The sequence below is a fragment of the Geotrypetes seraphini genome, chromosome 12 (assembly GCF_902459505.1).
Source record: "Geotrypetes seraphini chromosome 12, aGeoSer1.1, whole genome shotgun sequence".
NCBI lineage: Eukaryota > Metazoa > Chordata > Amphibia > Gymnophiona > Dermophiidae > Geotrypetes > Geotrypetes seraphini.
In genome coordinates, this window is record NC_047095.1 from 27026984 (window position 1) to 27046989 (window position 20006).

General features: G+C 42.4%; 1 protein-coding gene across 8 annotated transcripts in view; it reads right to left on the reverse strand.

The window, feature by feature from the left end:
- PKN2 (protein kinase N2) overlaps positions 1–20006 on the reverse strand; it is a 226402-nt gene that overhangs the window by 92885 nt on the left and 113511 nt on the right. For 6 of the 8 annotated variants that reach the window (XM_033915236.1, XM_033915237.1, XM_033915234.1 and 3 more), the window contains one exon: positions 5808–5959. In XM_033915236.1, coding sequence (XP_033771127.1) covers positions 5808–5959 — 152 coding nt within the window. Of the gene's footprint in view, positions 1–2490; positions 2596–5807; positions 5960–19456; positions 19537–20006 lie in introns of all 8 variants that reach the window. The other 2 variants (XM_033915241.1, XM_033915239.1) reach the window with 2 other exon arrangements.

Here is a 20006-nt window from a genome sequence, read left to right on the forward strand (position 1 = left end):
GTGGGCCTGAGGCAAAAGTAAACAGGTCCAGGCCAACCCATAGCTACATCTCACCTCCCCCCCCCCCCAGCATATATATCGCCATGGTGCTCTCTCTCTCTCTCTGCCTCTCTTTAAGCTCACCGCCACTGAGGATATGTCTCCCACCACAGTTCTCTTTCTCTGCTTCTCACCACCCCCCTAGCACACACACATCGCAACAGAGCTCTCACTTGCTACCTCCCCTCAAGCACACTCACAGGACATGCCCTCTAAAGCCCTCTCAATAATCATACCCTTCTGTGGTATTAATCACCCCCTACCATTGTTGTCTCCCAATGACCACCCCGGCCATAACTTATTTTCTCCATATCTCTTTACATAGAAACATGATGGCAGATAAAGGCCAAATGGCCCATCTAGTCTGCAGTAACCATTATTTCTTTCTCTGAGAGTCCCACGTGCCTATCCCAGTCCCTCTTGAATTCAGATATAGTCTCTTTTCCTCCACCTAAACATACCTCTCCAGTACCTGTCCAGAACCACAGCACCTGCCTTCCTGCTTCAAGACTAAGAATGTTATAATGCCCCTATATCACTCCATGGTGCGACCTCATCTGGAGTATTGTGTTCAATTCTGGTCTCCTTATCTCAAGAAAGATATAGTAGCGCTAGAAAAGGTTCAAAGAAGAGTGACCAAGATGGTAAAGGGGATGGAACTCCTTTCATATGAGGAAAGACTAAAATGGTTAGGGCTCTTCAGCTTGGAAAAGAGACAGCTGAGGGGAGATATGATTGAAGTCCACAAAATCCTGAGTTGAGTAGAACGGGTACAAGTGCATAGATTTTTCACTCCGTCAAAAATAACAAAGACTAGAGGACATTCGATGAAGTTACAGGGAAATACTTTTAAAACCAATAGGAGGAAATTTTTTTTCACTCAGAGAATAGTTAAGCTCTGGAACGCATTGCCAGAGGTTGTGGTAAAAGTAGCACAGCTGGTTTTAAGAAAGGTTTGGACAATTTCCTGGAGGAAAAGTCCATAGTCTGTTATTGAGAAAGACATGGGGGAAGCCACTGCTAGTCCTGTATCGGTAGCATGGACTATTGCTACTCCTTGGGTTTTAGCCAGGTACTAGTGACCTGGATTGGCCACTGTGAGAACAGGCTACTGGGCTTGATAGTCTGACCCAGTAAGGCTATTCTTATGCTATTATATTAAATTGCTACCTCTCTCACACAGATGCAACAGATCTCACCCTACCCCAACTTGACAGCATAGACACCCAAGCTCTTGCCCCCTCCCCAACAGATACCCAGAGCTCTCCCCCTCCCTATGACATCCAGCCCATGCTCCCACCCTTCCTTCTCAAGCTGCACAGAGATACCTGACTTTTGTTGCTCACTCTCCTCTTGCATTAAACAGCTTCATCCTTATCTTCTGTGGCACAATGCAGCTCTCACCTCTTATATCCACCCCCCCCCTCATAGCTTCCACCTTCTCCTCCCATGGCATAAAAAAATCCAGCTCTCACATCCCCCATGACTGAAAACCTCTGGCTTCTCCCATAGCACTAACAAACCCAGATCTCACCTCTCACATATGCTCGGTTGCAGATGAGCCCAGCACTGGTCAGAACTGGAAGTAAAGAAGAATGGCTGTGAGTCGGGTCAGAACTTCTTCTGCTGCTGCTTTAGCAGTACAAGAGAGAGCTTTGCACACAGCTGTTCTTTTACTTTCACTTCTCATCAGAACCAGGAGTTTTGGGTTTTGTTTTGTTTGTTTGTTTTTTTTTTGGGGGGGGGCATTTGGGAGGGAGGGAGGGTGCTGTGCATATCTATGTGTTTGCATTAGAGTTGCTGCTTTGGATTGGTTGGGGAGAGGAGGGAAGCCCAGCAGATTGCACTTCCTCTACGCATCTTTCCTTCTTCTGTGCATGTCTGGGTTTGGGACCTGTGTTAAAAGCTTCTTGAAAGGCTTCTCAGGCCTCTTTCCTACTACTGCCACCTCTCTCGAGTCTGTCTTCACAGCTCCAGAGTTGTGTCAGCTACGGCCTCCCAATCACCCCTGTACATGCCTGGATCTTTGTGCTTGCATGGAGTAACTGCAAAGGATCAAAGCACAGCCTTGGATTTTCCTGCTACCTATCTTGGTCTCTAAAGCAAAGCATGTATGCATGCTCAGCCACTGAACACCCAGAACCTATGGCTGCTCCAGCAGCTTTAGAGCATTCCAGATATATAGCAGCACTCAAATCCCTTGGCAGCCCTTCTCCTGGCTGCTTACCAACCTGGGCTTCCCATCAATCTTAGGACACAATTCCTCCCATATATCAGGCCTCAGGTAAGCCTATCCAAATTACTCTGGCCCCACTTCAAACATTTTTTAAAAAAATCCTGCTCCAACCCCTTCATTTTTTAAAAACTTACTGGATACAGTAAGTTTTACAGTAGAATTCTTTTTCATTTCACCTTCAGGATTCTTCTTAAACTTCTATTGAAAGTTTTTACCCTCTAGATTCTGGAGCAAATTCTCAGTTCCAATTTTGCTGATATTTTCTTTCTTCTTCTTGTCTCTTAAGTATTTACCGTATTTTTCGCTCCATAAGACACACCCTAGATTTAGAGGAAGAAAACAAGAAAAAAACCATTCTGAACCAAATTCTCCCTGCCAGGCTCTGCACCCAACCCCACACTCCTTGCCAGGCTCTGCACCCTGTCCCCCCTCCCTGCAAGGCTCTGTACCCTGTTCCCCCCACTGGTGGTCTACTGGTAGGCCAGGACAGGGTACAGGGCAGGCAGGCAGGCCTAGTAGCCTAGTGACAGGCAGGCCGGCAGGTCCCAAACCCCCCATGTACCCCCGTACATCCCAGTACCTTAAATTATCCCCATGTCCCCCACATACCCCCAGTATCTTAAATCATCCCCCCATGCCCCCCCATAGCTCCCCAGTACCTTAAATCTCCCCATACCCCATATCCTTTTAAACACCCCCGTACCTTTTAAATCATACCCCATACCCTTTTAAACACCCCCCAGTACCTTTTATGCAAATACAGAACACACACAACAAGTGATAACGTAAAGTATGCAGCAGCAAGGTTCAAATAGTGCCTAATACAAGTTTTCATTAACCTAGAAAAACCCATCCCCAAGTACCAACTCGCCTTTCAGACAGACAAAAGGACAGGCTCAAACCCCTTGAATCCAAGTCCCCCCCCAATCCCACCCTCCAGTGTGTGGCTGCCAAAGAATCCAAGAAATTAAGTCAGATAGAATATACAAATAAGAGATACATAAAGAATGAAAAGCTAGATAGTGTGCATGATCCCCCAAAGTGCCCCAGCACAGAAAAAAAAACCCAAAACCAACCAACAACCGTCAGGGGTATAAAAAAAAAAATACCCTGTACCTTTTAAAATCCCTCCCGTCCTCGCTAGATGGCTCTCGTACTCAGGTCAGGAGCGAGGATGTGAGGAGCATGCGTTATGCGCTCCTGCTTGGGCCTGCCTTTGCATTCCGAATGGCTGGCATCAGTTCTCGTGAGTCCTGCGAGAAATGACGCCACCATTCAGAAAGCAGCGGCGGGCCCAAGCAGGAGCATGTAACGCTTGCTCCTCACATCCGCGTTCATGACCTGAGTACGAGAGTTGTCTAGCGAGGGAGGGATACCGCTGGACCCCCAGGCTGTTTAAAAAAGGTACCAAAGATGACGACGATGGCGGCGGTGCTGGGGGGGGAGGGTTTGAAAAGGTGCAGCGGCGGTGCTGGGGGAAGGGTTTGAAAAGGTGTGGCGGTGGTGCTGGGGGGAGGGTTTGAAAAGGTGTGGCGGCGGCGGTGCTGGGGGGGTTGAAAAGGTATGGCAACGGTACTGAGAGGGGGGGTTTGAAAAGGTGCATCGGTAGTGCTGAGAGGCAGAGGGGAGGGGTGTTTTGAAAAAGGTGCAGCAGCAGGAGGGTGTTTTACAACGTTAAGGGGTGGATACAAATTTAGTATCTTCGCTACATAAGATGCACTGAGATTTCCACCCACTTTTGGGTGGAAAAAAAGTGCATCTTATGGAGCGAAAAATACGGAAATCAAGCACCACTCTTCTTCCATATTTGAGAAAGAGAATAACTCTGACTCCTGGAAAGAATCAAATGCCAGCTAGGAAACAATGGCTAGCTACACAAAGAGACTTTACAATTTCTTGTATAAATTTTACTGGGAGGATTCTTGCAGTAGATGGTGAACTGGCAAGATATCCTGTCCGTGACGACAAATGTAAACCCCCAGGTAGCAGAATATAGTTTATTTTTTTATAAAATAGATGTAACTGTTGGAATGGTTAGTTTCTCAAATTAATCTAAACACCACACCAATCCAGATCTTCACCCTTTCAATGAACCTAATTCTGTGACTGTAGTGGTTGTGAAAGTTTTGGATCCTTAATCCAGTCACTAGGTATCACCCATTAAATGATGAGTTCTTCTTTTTCAGGGGCTCTGCAAGCCGCATCCATAGCATCCTTAATGAATCTAGGGAGGAGAAAGCTTGACCTAGATCAGACTGGGGATATTTCATTTGGCTGTGCATTGAAATGATAAGCAGTGGTAGTTATAGTAGCAGCAGCAGTAGCACTAAGCCAGCCTAGGAAAAGATGTTTTGTAATGTATTGTAGGGTTGCCCAAGTCCGGTCCTCAAGATCTGCTGGCAGGACAGGTTTTCAGGATATCCACAATGAACATGCATGAGAGAGATTTGCATACCAAGAAGGCAGTGCAGGCAAACCTCTCTCATGCATATTCATTGTGGATATCCTGAAAACCTGGCCTGCTAGTAGATCTCGAGGATTGGACTTGGGCAACCCTGTATTACAGCATTACTCAGGAACTGAAATAAAAACTCATCTCAGTTTGCTCAGGCACTTTTGCATGTAGATGTCAGTACACATTGAAAAACATCACTTATAAAATTACCTCACATATAAAAGTTTGCATATGATCAGATGGTAAGTACTCTTATACAAGCTAGGTACAGGCATGTTTGAGGGGTGTCAGGTCAAAAGCGCGCCGGGACAAAGGCGCGCGCAGACAATTGAGCGCAGTGCGGAGGTGTGCGCCGCAGAAAAATACTCTTTTTATGGCTCCGACGGGGGTGGGTGGGGGTGTAGGGGGGAACCCCCCCACTTTACTTAATAGAGATCGCACCGCGTTGTGGGGGGTGTGGGGGGTTGTAACCCCCCACATTTTACTGAAAACTTCACTTTTTCCCTGTTTTTAGGGAAAAAGTTAAGTTTACAGTAAAATGTGGAGGGTTACAACCCCCCAAAACCCCCACAACACCGGCGCGATCTCTATTCAGTAAACTGGGGGGGCTCCCCAACAAAACCCCCTGTCGGAGCCCCTAAAAACTGTAATTTTCTTCGGCGCGTGCCTCCATCTTGCGCTCAGTTGTCGGCGCGCGCCTTTGTCTTTCGCCGAGTTGTATATGAACCTGTTTGAGGATGAGTTTTTGGAGGAGCATGGGATGAGCTATTTATATGGCTTCACTTTAGTCAGGATTTATGCAGGATTTGTGCTGCTATTTTACAAACATACAACATCTTGACCCCTCACCCTAGGCGAGTTGTTCAATTACCCCTTAAAGAGATAGGCTGAACCTAAAACAATTTCAGAGATGAGAAAGCTTTGCTAAATTCACTAACTCATTAACATTTTATTTTATTGCTAACATTCTCAAACACAGAACAATAAACCTTTTAAAATGTGTTCCACAAAATAAATGATTACAAAATCAGTAGGTACTGTACTTCGGTGTAGTTGTGCATATGTTGAGATTCATACCTTTGATGATCCATTAGAATACATCTGTATCATATTCTCTGCTCCTTGTTTCACTTTCAGTTCTATGTCCAATTGTTTCTTTAATACTATCAATCTGCTATTATTAGCAGAACTAGTGTCACAACTTGGAGTATCTGGTGTTCTAGGACAATCTGTAAAATAAAATGTAAGTAGGAAACACTCATTCAAAATGCTTGGATAAAGCACAAAGGTTGAATGAATATGTGTATGTGCGCGCGTGTTGGCAGATAAAAAAATGCTAAGAAGTGCAGATTCTTGGGAAATATCATGTTAGCACCAAATTGTTATCTGCAATACAATGATTCTTTGAATATTCAAGATGAGTACCGTATTTTCACTCATATACCACGCACCCGTGTAAAACGTGCACACGGGTATAGCGTGCGGGAAACTGTAATTTATGTAAAGAAATTTTTATATACCGCACACACCCGTATACCGCGCATACCGCCCCGACTCTCCCGTCGCCGCCCGACTCTCCTTTTGCCCGCCCCGACTCTCCTTTCGCCCGCCCCGACTCTCCTCTGGCCGCCCCGACTCTCCTTTCGCCCGCCCCGACTTTCCTCTCCCCCTTGAAGTCCTGTCCCCACCCTGAAAGCCTGATGCCCCCCCCCGACGTCCGATTCACCCCCCCGCAGGACCGCTCGCACCCCCACCCCGAAGGACCGCTCGCACCCCGCACCCACCCCGAAGGACCGCTCGCACCCCCACAGCCTCCCCCCCATCATGGAGAAGCTGCCTACTGTTGTACTGCTGCTTCCTCTGCCGGCGGTCCCGCCCCTTCTCTGACATCAGTAGAGGAAGCAGCACAGACGCAGGGCTCAGAGAAGGGGCGGGACCGCCGGCAGAGGAAGCAGCAGGACAATGGTAGGCAGCTTCTCCATGATGGGGGGTGGGGAGGCTGTGGGGGTGCGAGCGGTCCTTCGGGGTGGGGGTGCGAGCGGTCCTGCGGGGTGAATCGGATGTCGGGGGGGGGGGGGGAACTATGTAAAAAAAAAATTAGTACAACGCGCTCACGAATATAACGCGCATGGTTATACTCGGTTTGTAAAATCGTGTATAACGCGCGCGTTATATGCGTGAAAATACGGTAATAGAAAAACAAAAATGCATATATCCTTGTACAAGGGTAGATATTTGAAAATATATATATATATATATATACATACATACATACATACATATATATATATATATATATATATATATATACACACACACACACACAGGGTGATGCAATCAAAAGTAATTCCCCCCAAAATTTTTTGCCATGTTCTCAGAAACCGTTTTGAATTTTGTCGAGAAATCTGATGTACAAAGGGATATCAAAAAGTGCAAAGCCAAACAGCATGCAAAGAAAAAGAGGGAGCACAATGACCCGAAGGACTGGGACCAAAGTATTTTTTATTCAAAAGACATGAAACGGACAGTGCTTTGGCAAAAAAGCCTGCGACATGAGTCTGTCTCTGCCTCCAACTGGTGTTTCACCTCCCAAAAGACTCTTTAATTCCTTACAGTCCTTCTAAATTGCTGCGTTCAATGTCACAGAATCTCCTTGTTGAACCATCACTAAAATCAATCAACACGTTGAGATCTAACAATTTCGCTGTCACTGCTCCTTCTCTTTGGAATTCGCTGCCTAATTACTTACGCAGCGAATCCGTATTAAGTCAATTTAAATCAAAATTAAAAACATTCTTGTTCCAGGATGCTTTTGGACAATTACTGTCCTTTTAAAGGACCAAAACAAAGCTTTATAGCTTTTTACCCACACCAATTGTTTTTCCCTCTTACTGTGCTCTTTTCTTTAAAGATTGTAGTTCTTGCCCTTTTTCCCATTTGTGCAAAGTAAGTTTTTATGTCTTGTTATGTGTTTTATTAACCTACCCTGGTCTTGTTAGTATTTCTAATTTTAATCTGTTTTTATGGAATTTTTTGCATTGTACACCGCCTAGAAATTTGATTAAGCGGTATAAAAATTTTTAATAAACTTGAAACTTGAATACAGCTTGTACTGCCATAGGTACTGGCCACTGATCCTCCATTTGTAAATGGCAGGTAGAGTGAATTCTAATCCCTTTACAAGGGCCTTTTGTTTTGCAACTTAGCACTGTATCAGGAGGAGGAACTGTTTCAAAGACCCTTGGCGCAGGCTTTTTGCCGAAACACTGGCCGTGTTAGGTCTTTTGAATAAAAATACTTTGGTCCCAGTTCTTCAGGCTATTGTGCTCCCTCTTTTTGTATTACTACTAAACAACATTTAATTATCTTACGCTATGTTGATGTTAGAGGCAATTTAGCATTACTACCTAGCATGTTAAAAATGGTTGAGCTAAAAACACAGTAAAATAATGTAATTCAAATAATAGAATTAACAATATCTCAGCATTTCACAATCACTGTGAAAGCTCAGTGTCCAGCTTTAATTGAAAGAGGGAGAGGCTCAGTGTGATGGAAAGAATTGAAGAGAGGAGGCAAGGGAGAAGGAGATAGAAATATATGAGGTTGATTGGTCAATGTGACAAGACTGTCTCAGATCATCTACAGAGCTTCCTTCAGTGTGACGATTATTAGCAGCTTTGAATAATGCTTGTGATAGGCCTCCAAAATTGCTCCCTAGATAAATAATGATAGTTTCACAGTGCAAACATTTTTGAATGCACAAAAATTTTGGGATGGTCACACTAAACAGTATATTATTTTGCCATGCTTAAAGATATCTCATTCCACTTGGCACATAAACATAAATACTAACAACAAATAAAGCTGTAAAATTTCACGCTGAGGTTCTAAGTGGTTGCTGAGAAAACAGCAAAAAACTCTAGGGGTTACTTTCTTTTGCCAAGGTAAAAAATAAAAAATAAAAAAAAAAATATATATATATATTTATATATATTTATATATGGTGTAAGTAAGGTGGGGGTAGGCTGGGCCAGGCGCCATTTTGGTATTGGCACCTCTCTGCCCCATATCACACTCGTGCCCTACCTTACCCACCCCCATACCTCTTTAAATCTTCGCCAGCATGAGCAACTACCCTGGTTTGCTGCTCACATCAGCCTGGCTCTCTCTGATATCACTTCCAGGTCATGGGGCCAGGAAGTGACATCAGAGGGAAAGCTAACACTGGTGCAAGCATCAGGCCAGAGAGGTTGCTTGTGCTGGCAAAGATTTAAAGAGGTACAGGGGCAGGAAGGGAGGGAGGGAGTGGCGTGGAAGGAGTGAGGGGAAGAAGAGGGTGCAGGGGGGCACCACCAACCCGAGTGCCTCCTACCTTCACTATGCCACTATATATTATATTATATATATATATATATATATATTGCTGTACACCACCGTGAGTGAATTCCTTCAAAGAGGCAGTAAATAAATCCTAATAATATATATATATACTCATACACAGTTGTATGCAAATATTTAGGCACCTGTTGAAAAATTTATTTTATTTATTAAATGTCTTTATGAAAAAATTCACTCAAGGTAGTACAAAGCAGGTACAGCTTGATATAATACTTATGTTCACAGCATAATAGTAAAATGACTAAACATAAATATAAATACTTGGAGATGGAAACTGAATCTTGGGGCTCATTTTACAAAGGTGCGTTAGGGCCTTAACACGCGCTAAAATGCCACACGCGCTAACCACTACCGCCTCCTCTTGAGCATGTGGTAGTTTTTCGGGTAGCGCGCGCTATAGCACGAGCTAATCCAGTGCATGCGCTAAAAACGCTAGCGCACCTTTGTAAAAGGAGCCCTTAGTAATAGGACTAACACAGTGGTCTCAAACCTGTGGCCCGGGGGCCACATGCGGTCCACCAGGTACTATTTTGAGGCCCTCGGTATGTCTTATCATAATCACATAAGTAAAATAAAACATTTTCTTGATCATATGTCTCTTTAGCTATAAATGACAATATTATTATTAAGACTTAGCCAAAAGGAAAGATTTATAAAGTATAAAGAATTTTACCTCATGCAAAATTGTAATTTCTTTAATAAGACATTAAATATTTTTTCTGAGGCCCTCTAAGTACCTACAAATCCAAATGTGGCCCTGCAATGGGTTTGAGTTTGAGACCACTAGACTATCACAATACCGTATCAGAAATCTAAACATTTAACAGTACCATAAAACAATCATATAACAAAGATATGAAACTCACAATACCAATGAAACTCACAATATCAATGAAAACCTTAACTGACATGCATTAGAACATGTACATAATATAGATAGCATAGTTACTTACCTGTAACAGGTGTTCTCTGAGAACAGTAGGCAGATATTCTCACATATGAGTGACATCGTCCATGTAGCCCAGTACGGACATGTACCAAAGTCTGTCACTTAATAACTTTAGCACTGTCCATACTGCGTGTGACTTCCCGCCCGACATCAGTTTGCGGGACCTTCAGTTCCGTCCAAAAGCTAAGACGACAGCTAGGGGAGGTGGACGGGTTGTGAGATTATCTGTCTACTGTCCTCGGAGAACACCTGATACAGGTGAGTAACTATGCTTTTTCCAAGGACAAGCAGGCAGTATATTCTCACTTATGGGACATTCAAGCTGCCAGACGCATGCCTCTAGGAAGAGGGTTAAATATTACTGTCATGAGGCTGGTGAAATCCCTGAAGATGGAAGGAAGATAGCTTTTAAAGAGAAAATACATTTCTGAACCCTGACTGACCAAACTGACTGTCTCATCTAAAATGTTGATCTAAGCAGTAATGAGAAGTAAATGTGTGGATTGAAGACCAAGTGGCCACTTTGCAGATGTTTTGAACGGGAGTGGAGCGTAAATGTGCAATAGACGTTGCCATAGTTCTTACTCTATGAGCAGTGACATGGCCTTCTAGCTTCAGCCCAGCCTGAGAATATGCAAAGGATATGCAGTCTGCTAGCCAGCATTAAACAGTCCTCTTGGTAACTGGAACTCTCAATCTGTTAGGCTCAAAGGAGATAAATAGTTGAGATGTAGTCCTATGTAGTTCGATCCAAGTAGTAGGCAACAGCTCTTTTATAATACAGGGTATGGAAAGCTGACTCCTCAGGATGTGCATGTGGTTTTGGAAAGAAAACAGGTACATCAATGGACTGGTTAAAATGAAATTCAGAAACCACTTTCTGGTATAGGGTCGATAATTAAATTTGCTGATGACATAAAGTTGTTCAAAGTTGTTAAACTGCAGGAGGATTGTTAAAAATTGCAAGAGGACCTTGTGAGACTGGAAATCAAAATGGCAGATGATGTATAATGTGAATAAGTGCAAAGTGATGTATGTGGGAAAGAAGAACCCAAATTATAGCTATGTGATGCTGGGTTCTGTATTAGGAGTCACTGCCCAGGAAAAGGATCTAGGTGTCATTGTTGCGGATACATTGAAACCCTCAGCTCAATGTGCGGCGGCTGCTAAGAAAGCAAATAGAAAGTTAGGAATTATCAGGAAAGAAATGGAAAACAAAGATGAAAATGTTATAATGCCCTTGTATCGCTCTATGGTACGGACGCATCTCGAATACTGTGTGCAGTTCTGGTCACCATATCTCAAAAAAGATATAGTGGAATTAGAAAACGTTCAGAGAAGGGTGACAAACATGATAAAAGGGATGGGACGACTTCTCTATGAGGAAAGACTAAAGTGGCTAGGGCTCTTCAGCTTGGAGAAGAGAAGGCTTAGGGGTGATATGATAGAGGTCTATAAAATAATGAGTGGAGTAGAAAGGGTAGATGTGAATTGTTTGTTCACTCTTTCCAAAAACACTAGGACTAGGGGACATGCAATGAAGCTACTAAGTAGCAAAATTAAAACAAACCAGAGAAAATATTTCTTCACTCAACGTATAATTAAACTCTGGAATTCGGTCAGAGATAGTGGTGAAATCAGTTAGCTTAGCGGGGTTTAAAAAAGGTTTGAATAATTTCCTAAAAGAGAAGTCCATAGGCCATTATTGAGATGGCTTGTGGAAATCCATTGCTTATTCCTAGGATAAGCAGCATAAAATCTGTTTTACTACTTGGGATCTTGCTAGGTACTTGGGACTAGGTTGGCCACGGTTGCAAACAGGATACTGGGCTTGATGGACCTTCGGTCTGTCACAGTATGGCAATTCTTATGGTCTTATGTTCGATACCAGTGCTTGTAATTTGATGACTCGACGTGCAGAAGTGCAATCAGGAAAGCAACTTTCCAGGTGAGGTATTTTATAGAAGCAGAGAAGAGGGGTTCAAATGGTGGTTTCATGAGTACAGAAAGAACATTCAAATCCCTTACATGAATCTGGAAACCAATGGATGCATTGAGATGGGTCTACTATTTAATTTAGCATGAAAAGCATTGATTGCACTAAGATACACACGCACAGAAGTTTGAAGTCCAGAACTGGAAAGATGTGAAGGAGGTAGTCTAGCAGAGATGGTAGCGGGCATGTGACTGGATTCAAGGAGTGGAAATCACACTAAATAGAAAATCAAGATAATTTAAATTGGTAACAGCGTCTAGTAGATGGTTTTCTGGGTGCCTCAATAATGTTCATGACTGAAGGTGATAGAGGAGAGGTATTTATGTCTGGGAAAATAGATATCAGGCTGCAAGCGACAATGAACATTGATTGGGATGAAGGAGAGAACTTTCATTCTAAGTTAGTAGTGTTGGAAATAACTGGAGTGGGATGAGATCCTGATCGCTGAGTTGTAAGAGGAATGGAAATCCAACTTGTCATGGCCAACATGGTGCTATGAGAATTCTTGAGGCTTGCTCTTAGTGAAATCTGAGTAGAGTTTTCCCAATTAGTGGGACTGGAGAAAACACATAGAGAAAGTGTCCTTGTCAGTCAAGGAGAAAGGCATCAGATTCGAATTGGTTGTGATTGATCAGTCTTGAAGCAGTAAAGCAGCAGATTGTGGTTGGTGGGAGGTGCAAAGAGATCTATTTCGGGAGTCTCCCATAATGTGAAAATTTGACTTAAAGTCGCCATGTGAAGGGACCACTCATGAGATTGGACAAGTCTGCTCAATTTGTCTACCAAACAGTTTTCTTTTCCTGCTAGTTATACTGCTTTGAGGAAGATGTTGTGAGTGATTGCCCAAGTCCAAATCTGGATGGCTTCTTGACAAAGAAAATGAGAGCCTGTGCTGCCCTGCCTTTTTATATAATACATTGCTACTTGTTGGTGAGCATGAGAACTACATGGTTCTTGAAGCGATCCTGAAAAGTGAAGAGAACTTTCTGATGGGGAGGAGGCTGGAAGAGTAAACCTCTGGATAGATTTGATGGGTTGAGCCACCAGTGAAGAGATTATTGAAGTTTCAGAGGGAGTCTGTAGACTAAGTCCATTCAGAAGAAAGGAGTCCACTGTGGCACTCTGAGATGAAGGTGTGCAAACGGAACGACATCTACGATGCATGCCATGTGATCTAGCAGGCATAAAATTTTTTTGCCTTGAGATATGCTTGCAAGGAGACAGTCTGGCAGAGTTGCAGGAGATTGTCAAGCCTCTATTGAGACAGGAAAGCTCAAGTCTATGTAGTGTCTAAGACAGCTCCTATGAACTCTAGTTTCTGAGCTGGGAAGAGTTGTTATTTGGGATAGACTATGAATCCCAGGAGCTCCAGGAGGTGAATCATAGATGTGATGGCCTGGTGAGCCAGATTCAGTGAGGAAGCTTTGACTAACCAGTTGTCTAAGTATAGGTAAACATGAAACCATAGTTTCACAGCTACAATTATTAGACATTTGGTGAAGGCCGAACAGTAGTACTCTGTATTGGAAGTGTTAAGACCCCACTCGAAAACAAAGGCATTTTCTGTAGGCTGATAATATTGGAATATAAGTTTATTTTACTTATTTATTTATTTATTTAGTTTTCTAGCCGCAGCTCCCCAGGAGCCCAGAACGGGTTATAGCGATACATGCACAAAGTTTTCGAGGCATACGAATAGCAGTTCATTCACACTACATTACCTTAGGATACAATCACATTATATTGCCATAGGACTAAGGTATATGAATAAGGGTACATTCACATTATAAGGCATACAAATAAGGGTACAATCACATTAAACTGGCTTAGGACTAAGGGTACATTCACATTTTACTAGAGATAAAGATAAGGGATATAGCAGCTTATTCATAATATATTGGTGGGACAACCTGCTGTACTCGGCATGTGCTCAATCTAGGCATATAGAGATGCCATCATAGTGAATTGGAGGTATTTGGTTAGAGTAATCTCCCCATATTTGAGGGTGACGGAATAATCGCACGCCAGACGCCAGTGCGCCGACAATCCAGCGCCAACAATTCGGCGCAAGACAAGCGTGCGGGGAAAAAAATAATTTTTAAAGAGCTCCGACTGGGGGTTTGGGGTGGCAACCCTCCCACTTTATTGGTTAGTGTTCGCGCTGCCGTTGCGGGGGTGGGTGGGGGGTGAAACTCCCCACATTATAGAGAAAACAGAACTTTTCCCGAAAAAAATCAGAAAAAAGTTCAGTTTTCTCTATAATAGCGGTTTCCAACCCCCCGAATCCCCCTCCAACAGCAGCGCGAACACTAACCAATAAAGTGTGTGTGTGTGTGTGTGTGTGGGGGGGTTGCCACCCCAAACCCCCTGTCGGAGCTCTTTAAAAATTACTTTTTCCCCCGCGCGCTTTTGTCTTGTGCTGAATTGTCATCGCTGGATTGTCAGCGTGCTGGCGTCTTGTGCGCCACTGACTATGAACCATACTTGAGACATGAATTAAGTCGACAGCGGTATATTCTCACCCGAGCTGGAAACTTGGAGCTAGTGGGACCATGAGCTGTTGGGAAGGGATCCGTAGAGAACAGTGACCTGTAGTCGGCAATGTGGCTTAGTAAGCAGTTTTGGTTGCATACTGTTAAAGCCTGGTCATTAGGGTCTCAGGGTGGGTATGCATTTGTTTGAGAACAATATGATTTTTATTGCTTTCTGGAAAGGTAGCAGGCTATCTATGGCTCGAATGTTTGGAGGGAGCTGGTTCCACAATTTTGTCACTCTGAGAGAAAGATCGTCTCTGGGCGGTTTCAAGATGGAGTTGGTGAGCTAGTGGGATGCTTAAATCGGCATTCCTGCTGCGATCTGAATGGTCTAGTTGGGTGATAGATGGGGAGTTTTTCAGCTATTTAGTGGGAAGCCATGTTGTGGAAATTAAGAGAAAAATAAAAAATTATGAACCCCCCCCCCCCCACACAGCACAGGAAGGCACCTAAAATGAAAAACTTTACTGCACACAGGAGTGTTACAAAAACACAGCTTCTTCGCTCTGCAGAAAATGAAGAACTGAAGGTCCTGTGAGCTGACATCAGGTGGGAAGGATAGTATGCAGTATGGACCGTGCTAAAGTTTTTATAGTGGCAGTACACTTTGGTACATGTCCATACCGGGTTCTGCGGACATCACCCATATGTGAGAATATATCGCCTGCTTGTCCTTGGAGAAATGATGTTAACCCAGTTTGTACAGTACAAAGACACATCTTATCAGGTAGCTGAGGGGGGCAAGTGCATTTGAGATATGCAGATGGGACAAGATGGGTAGTACAAAGTCATTGGGATAAATTAATGGGTGGCTGAAGGTAAATTTAATGTACTATTGAATAACATATGAGGAACTGGTCTAAGTTACAGGGTGATCAGGAAGATAGATAAGTCGCCACTGCTGTGTCTTGAATTGCATTTCTTTGTACAATTAGATGATATATCAAACCTGAGGTAAAGAAAGTTTGAATAAATACATTTATGGTAGTCAGTATCAACTTGGGAGAATAGCCAGGCTTTCACCTGCTTCATGAAGTAGAGGTATGTTTTAATGAATCTATAAGTTAACAAAAGCTGACTTAACCTCTGTGTGGTTTAAACCTAAACACATCTTTCTGCAAATTTTAATGCATAATCACTATTTATTTACAGTTTTATTTTGCAGATTAAAACAAACAAACAAAAATACACCACAGTAAAAATGTCAAGTGCAAAAGTGTGGACACCCTTTCAGTCAGTGCTTTGGAACACTTCCCCTGACAGAAATAACAGCTTCCATTATAACATTCACATTATAAGGTCTATGAATAAGGTTACAATCACATTAAACTGGCCTAGGACTAAGGGTACATTCAAATTTTACTAGAGACAGAAATAACAGCTTCCAAACTATGTAGAGCTATTCCATAGTCAGCTAAAATTTATAGCAGGCGATTTCCAGAAAGCTGCACATTCTGTTTTACATATCTAACCAGTTTCTGAGTAGATCTATCAAAAGATTGTTCTTTAGATACCAGATCTTGCCTGGATTCAACAGTTTCATGTAAATTCCATTTCTTAACAATGTTTCTGACTATTGAAATTGGAAGTTGGCAGCATTTAAATATTTTTATAGCTTTCCCTTGCTTGTAAGAATGAATTGTTTTCACAAACCCACCCTTTTACTAAGCTGTGATAGAGGTTTTTTACCGCGGCCCGAAGCGCTAAATGCTCCAACACTCACAGAATTCCTGAGTTTTGGAGCATTTAGCGTCTCAGGCCTTGGTAAAAACTTCTATCATGGCTTAGTAAAAGGGGAGTCATAGACAGATAACTGCCTAGACAAGCCCATTGAAACAATCATAAACTGAGAGGTTAGAGAGATTTGTTCATCTGTGGAACTGTCTTCACCTGACTAACTGAAGGCCTCTCGAGTTAACTTTTTGTGATCTTATTAACAACGTTAAAAACCCCCCAAAAAACAAACATAAGGAATCTATTGGAAAGGTACCTAAACTTTTGTAAGCGCCTTATTTACTTATTTAAAAAACACAGTGAGCAAACAGTTATACATTCAAATTTGTAGAAAGATGTTGTTAACTTTGTACCAGAGGTTGTATCAACTTCTGTTCACTCAGGGATCTGCTCAAACATTCTCATGTACATCATTTCCAAGAACAGATTAAATTTATACTTGGGACAAACATACTGCTAGACATGACTCAGTTAGTAGTGAATGGTATGGTAAGGTTTAGTAATATCTATCCCAAATATGCTACGTTGCACTCATTCTAGTCACAGAGGAGATCTGAGATTTATGTAATCTCCTCCACCAATGGATCCCAGTGATCTCAAAAGATAAGTATCGGAAACTTGACTAGAAATTATCAAGGAACTTCTGTTTACAAGACAATTTGTATTTGAAGTTTATGCTTTTTATCTTCATGTTTATTACATTCCTTGATATACTATCCTTCATAAAATCGGAATGGTTTATAAAATCTATAAAAACCAAGAAAAAAAAATTAAAAAAGAAGAAATAAAATAAGAACTGGACTGTGGCAAAAGCTGCTGAAATCACCAGTGAATGCAAACTCCACCACTATAAATAAGTGTAAGAGAGTATGTTTTAAGGCCTGCCTTAAACAATGGAAGAGACACTTCTGTCTGAAGGTACTTAGAGACAGCATACCATAACAATGGGACTAATACAATATGTAGAAATGTAGAATGCAGTCTAGACAAACCATAGACAGTGGGAGGACAAGAAACAAAAGGAGACGTATGTATGTATTTTGAAACCTGCTTAGGTTTATGAGGCCTAGAAGCCTTTTTAAATAAATAAATAAATCAACATGAGGAATGAGAATACTGAACAATGTGGTTGTCTTGTTTTCAGATCCTTAAAGGCTAATACAAATATCATGAATTTAATCCTAAATGTAACTGGGAGCCTCTCAAAGGAGGAGTCACACGGTCTGTCAATTTAATCTTATATAGTAATTGTATGACTACATTTTGAATAGACTGAAGCTTTTTTAATCTATTCAAAACGTACAAAGAATTATAAATCAATACAACTAAATTACAATAGTGAAGTTACTCACCTGCAACAAATGTTCTTCAAGGACAGCAGAACAACATTCTATATATAGGTGACATCATCTGACAGAGCCATGGTGTGGATGCTAGCCAGTATTTAAAGAAAACTTCTAGAAGAATTTGGCAGGCGCACGCTACGTTTGCACGAATGCCTTCCCAACCTGCTTGAGTACGTGGGACCCACAGTTAAGAGAAAAAACATAAAGGGGAGGTGAGATGGTATGTGAGAATACCTATCCTGCTGTCTTCTGAGAACACCTGCTACAGGTAACTTCATTTTCTGTGAGGACAAGATGTAATATACTCCCATGTGGGAATCCCTAGCTACCAGGCTATATGGACTGTCTATGGGCTTTAGTCTGCTCCAAATATAAGGCCAAGGCTTGCTTGCAGTTCAAGGTGTGCATTGTGCAGTTTGCTGGGAAGAAAGGCAGGATGATTAAGATGGAGCTCTGATACCACCTTAGGAAGGAACTTAGGATACATATCTGCTACTAGGGCCTGCAGCTCACTATCTCTGTGAACTGAAGTGACTGCCACCAAAAACGAGACCTCCCAGGTCAGATACGCCAGATGACAGGAATCAAGTGGCTCAAAAGGAGCTTTTATTAGCTGGGTGAAGATGACATTGAGGTCCCATAACAGTTTGAGGTTTGAAAGGCGCTTCTCTTGAAACATGACCTGAAACCGTTTCTTGAGGTCATTCAACGGTAAAGGCAGGGTTGGTGCCGATGTAGAGATAGCCTGCAAAGATATTGGTGCCAAATCAGAGGTGGGGGTCCTGGCTTTAGGAAAACAGGTGCATCAGCATCGTTTTGACAGATAGGGAGTGGTCCTCTTGGCACAGACACTTCTTAGATACTGGTAACCTTGATACCCCAGAGCTCCCAGCAGTGTGCTTTGACGAGGACTAATGCTGATGTTTCTTTGCCTTCTTCAGTGCACAGCATCGGAGTCCTTCATTGCTAATGAGAATGAAGCGGAATCAACGCTGGTCCTCAGAGCTGGGTCTGAGGATGTTTAGTCTGGAAGGGGGCTACCTGTGTCCTGAACTCCTGGCTGGTTTAAAAAATTACAAGAAAAACATCTTTTTAATATTGAGCCATTTGATTTCACTGCAACCATTTTTCTCATGCTAGTGGGTTCAAGCAGTGTAAGGACTGCTTTAGAACCATGTCTGTGACTGATCCACATGACATATACCTATGCTGTCTAGCTACTTATCATACATCCTCCGATATTTGTGCTAAAATTCAGAAAAGAACCTGGAAGAACAGATAAGCTGTGGGTGAGAGACTTATGTTTTTGAGAAATACTTGACCTAATTGTAATTGTATTTTCCGAGAAACATTTCATGCTTATGCTTGTAATTATTGTTTGTTCAACTGTTTTTAGTCAGTTTCAGTCGAAACTGGAAAAAAGCAGTTTCAGTCGACCTCTACTTAGAAAGCTGGGTAGCACCTGCACCAGGGCTCCATCGGATGATGTTACCCACATGTGAATACACTGTGTCCTGCTTGTCCTCAGAGAAATGCAGTGCTATAACTTCCTTACCTAAAAAAGACCCCAATGACTATATTGGAAGAAAAGCAAAAAAGGAATGTTTAGTGATCTCCATACTCCAATAAGAAAAAGACAACTAGGTATCCTATATGACCCCAACAATACACAAAGATGTTTTAAGTGCTACAAACAGTACTATTAATACATGGTGGCAACGACGGGGTAAAAACACAATCAGTGATCCACATAGTGAAATAAGTCTCACGGTTCGCTGATTATTCTCCAGCCAGCGTGCCACTGCTGAGAGGCAAGAATTAAGAGGCTTTAAATCGAGGTGAATAGGATCTGCAAAATAAACCAGTTGGATGTATTCAGCAAATACTTAAGGACTAATTCCCAATGACTGAATAAGGATCACCAATGATGCTCAAAACAAGATTAAACAGCGCTGGTGCAAAAACGGATCCTTGTGGGACTTCTGTTATTAACAAATATCTCTTCAAACAACCTGTTAATAAGAGACCTTAAATGGAACAGATACAAAGTACCGCATGAAAAGGGAAAAATGCTATCCAAATACAATGGATGTGTCTGTCCTTTCATATGAAATACTAAGGCAAGGTCTTCACTATCTGGGATTTTCCTGGGATAAATTTCTATGAAAACTATCCCATCAATATTCAGCCTGCAGCAGTAAACTTTTTTAAAAATGTTGACTGCCAAAGGCAGAATTAGCTCCAGATATTCAATGCTGGGCCATTTCTGGTCATTGACATTGAATATCTGGCCCAATTGTTTGGGTACTGGCCATCGAG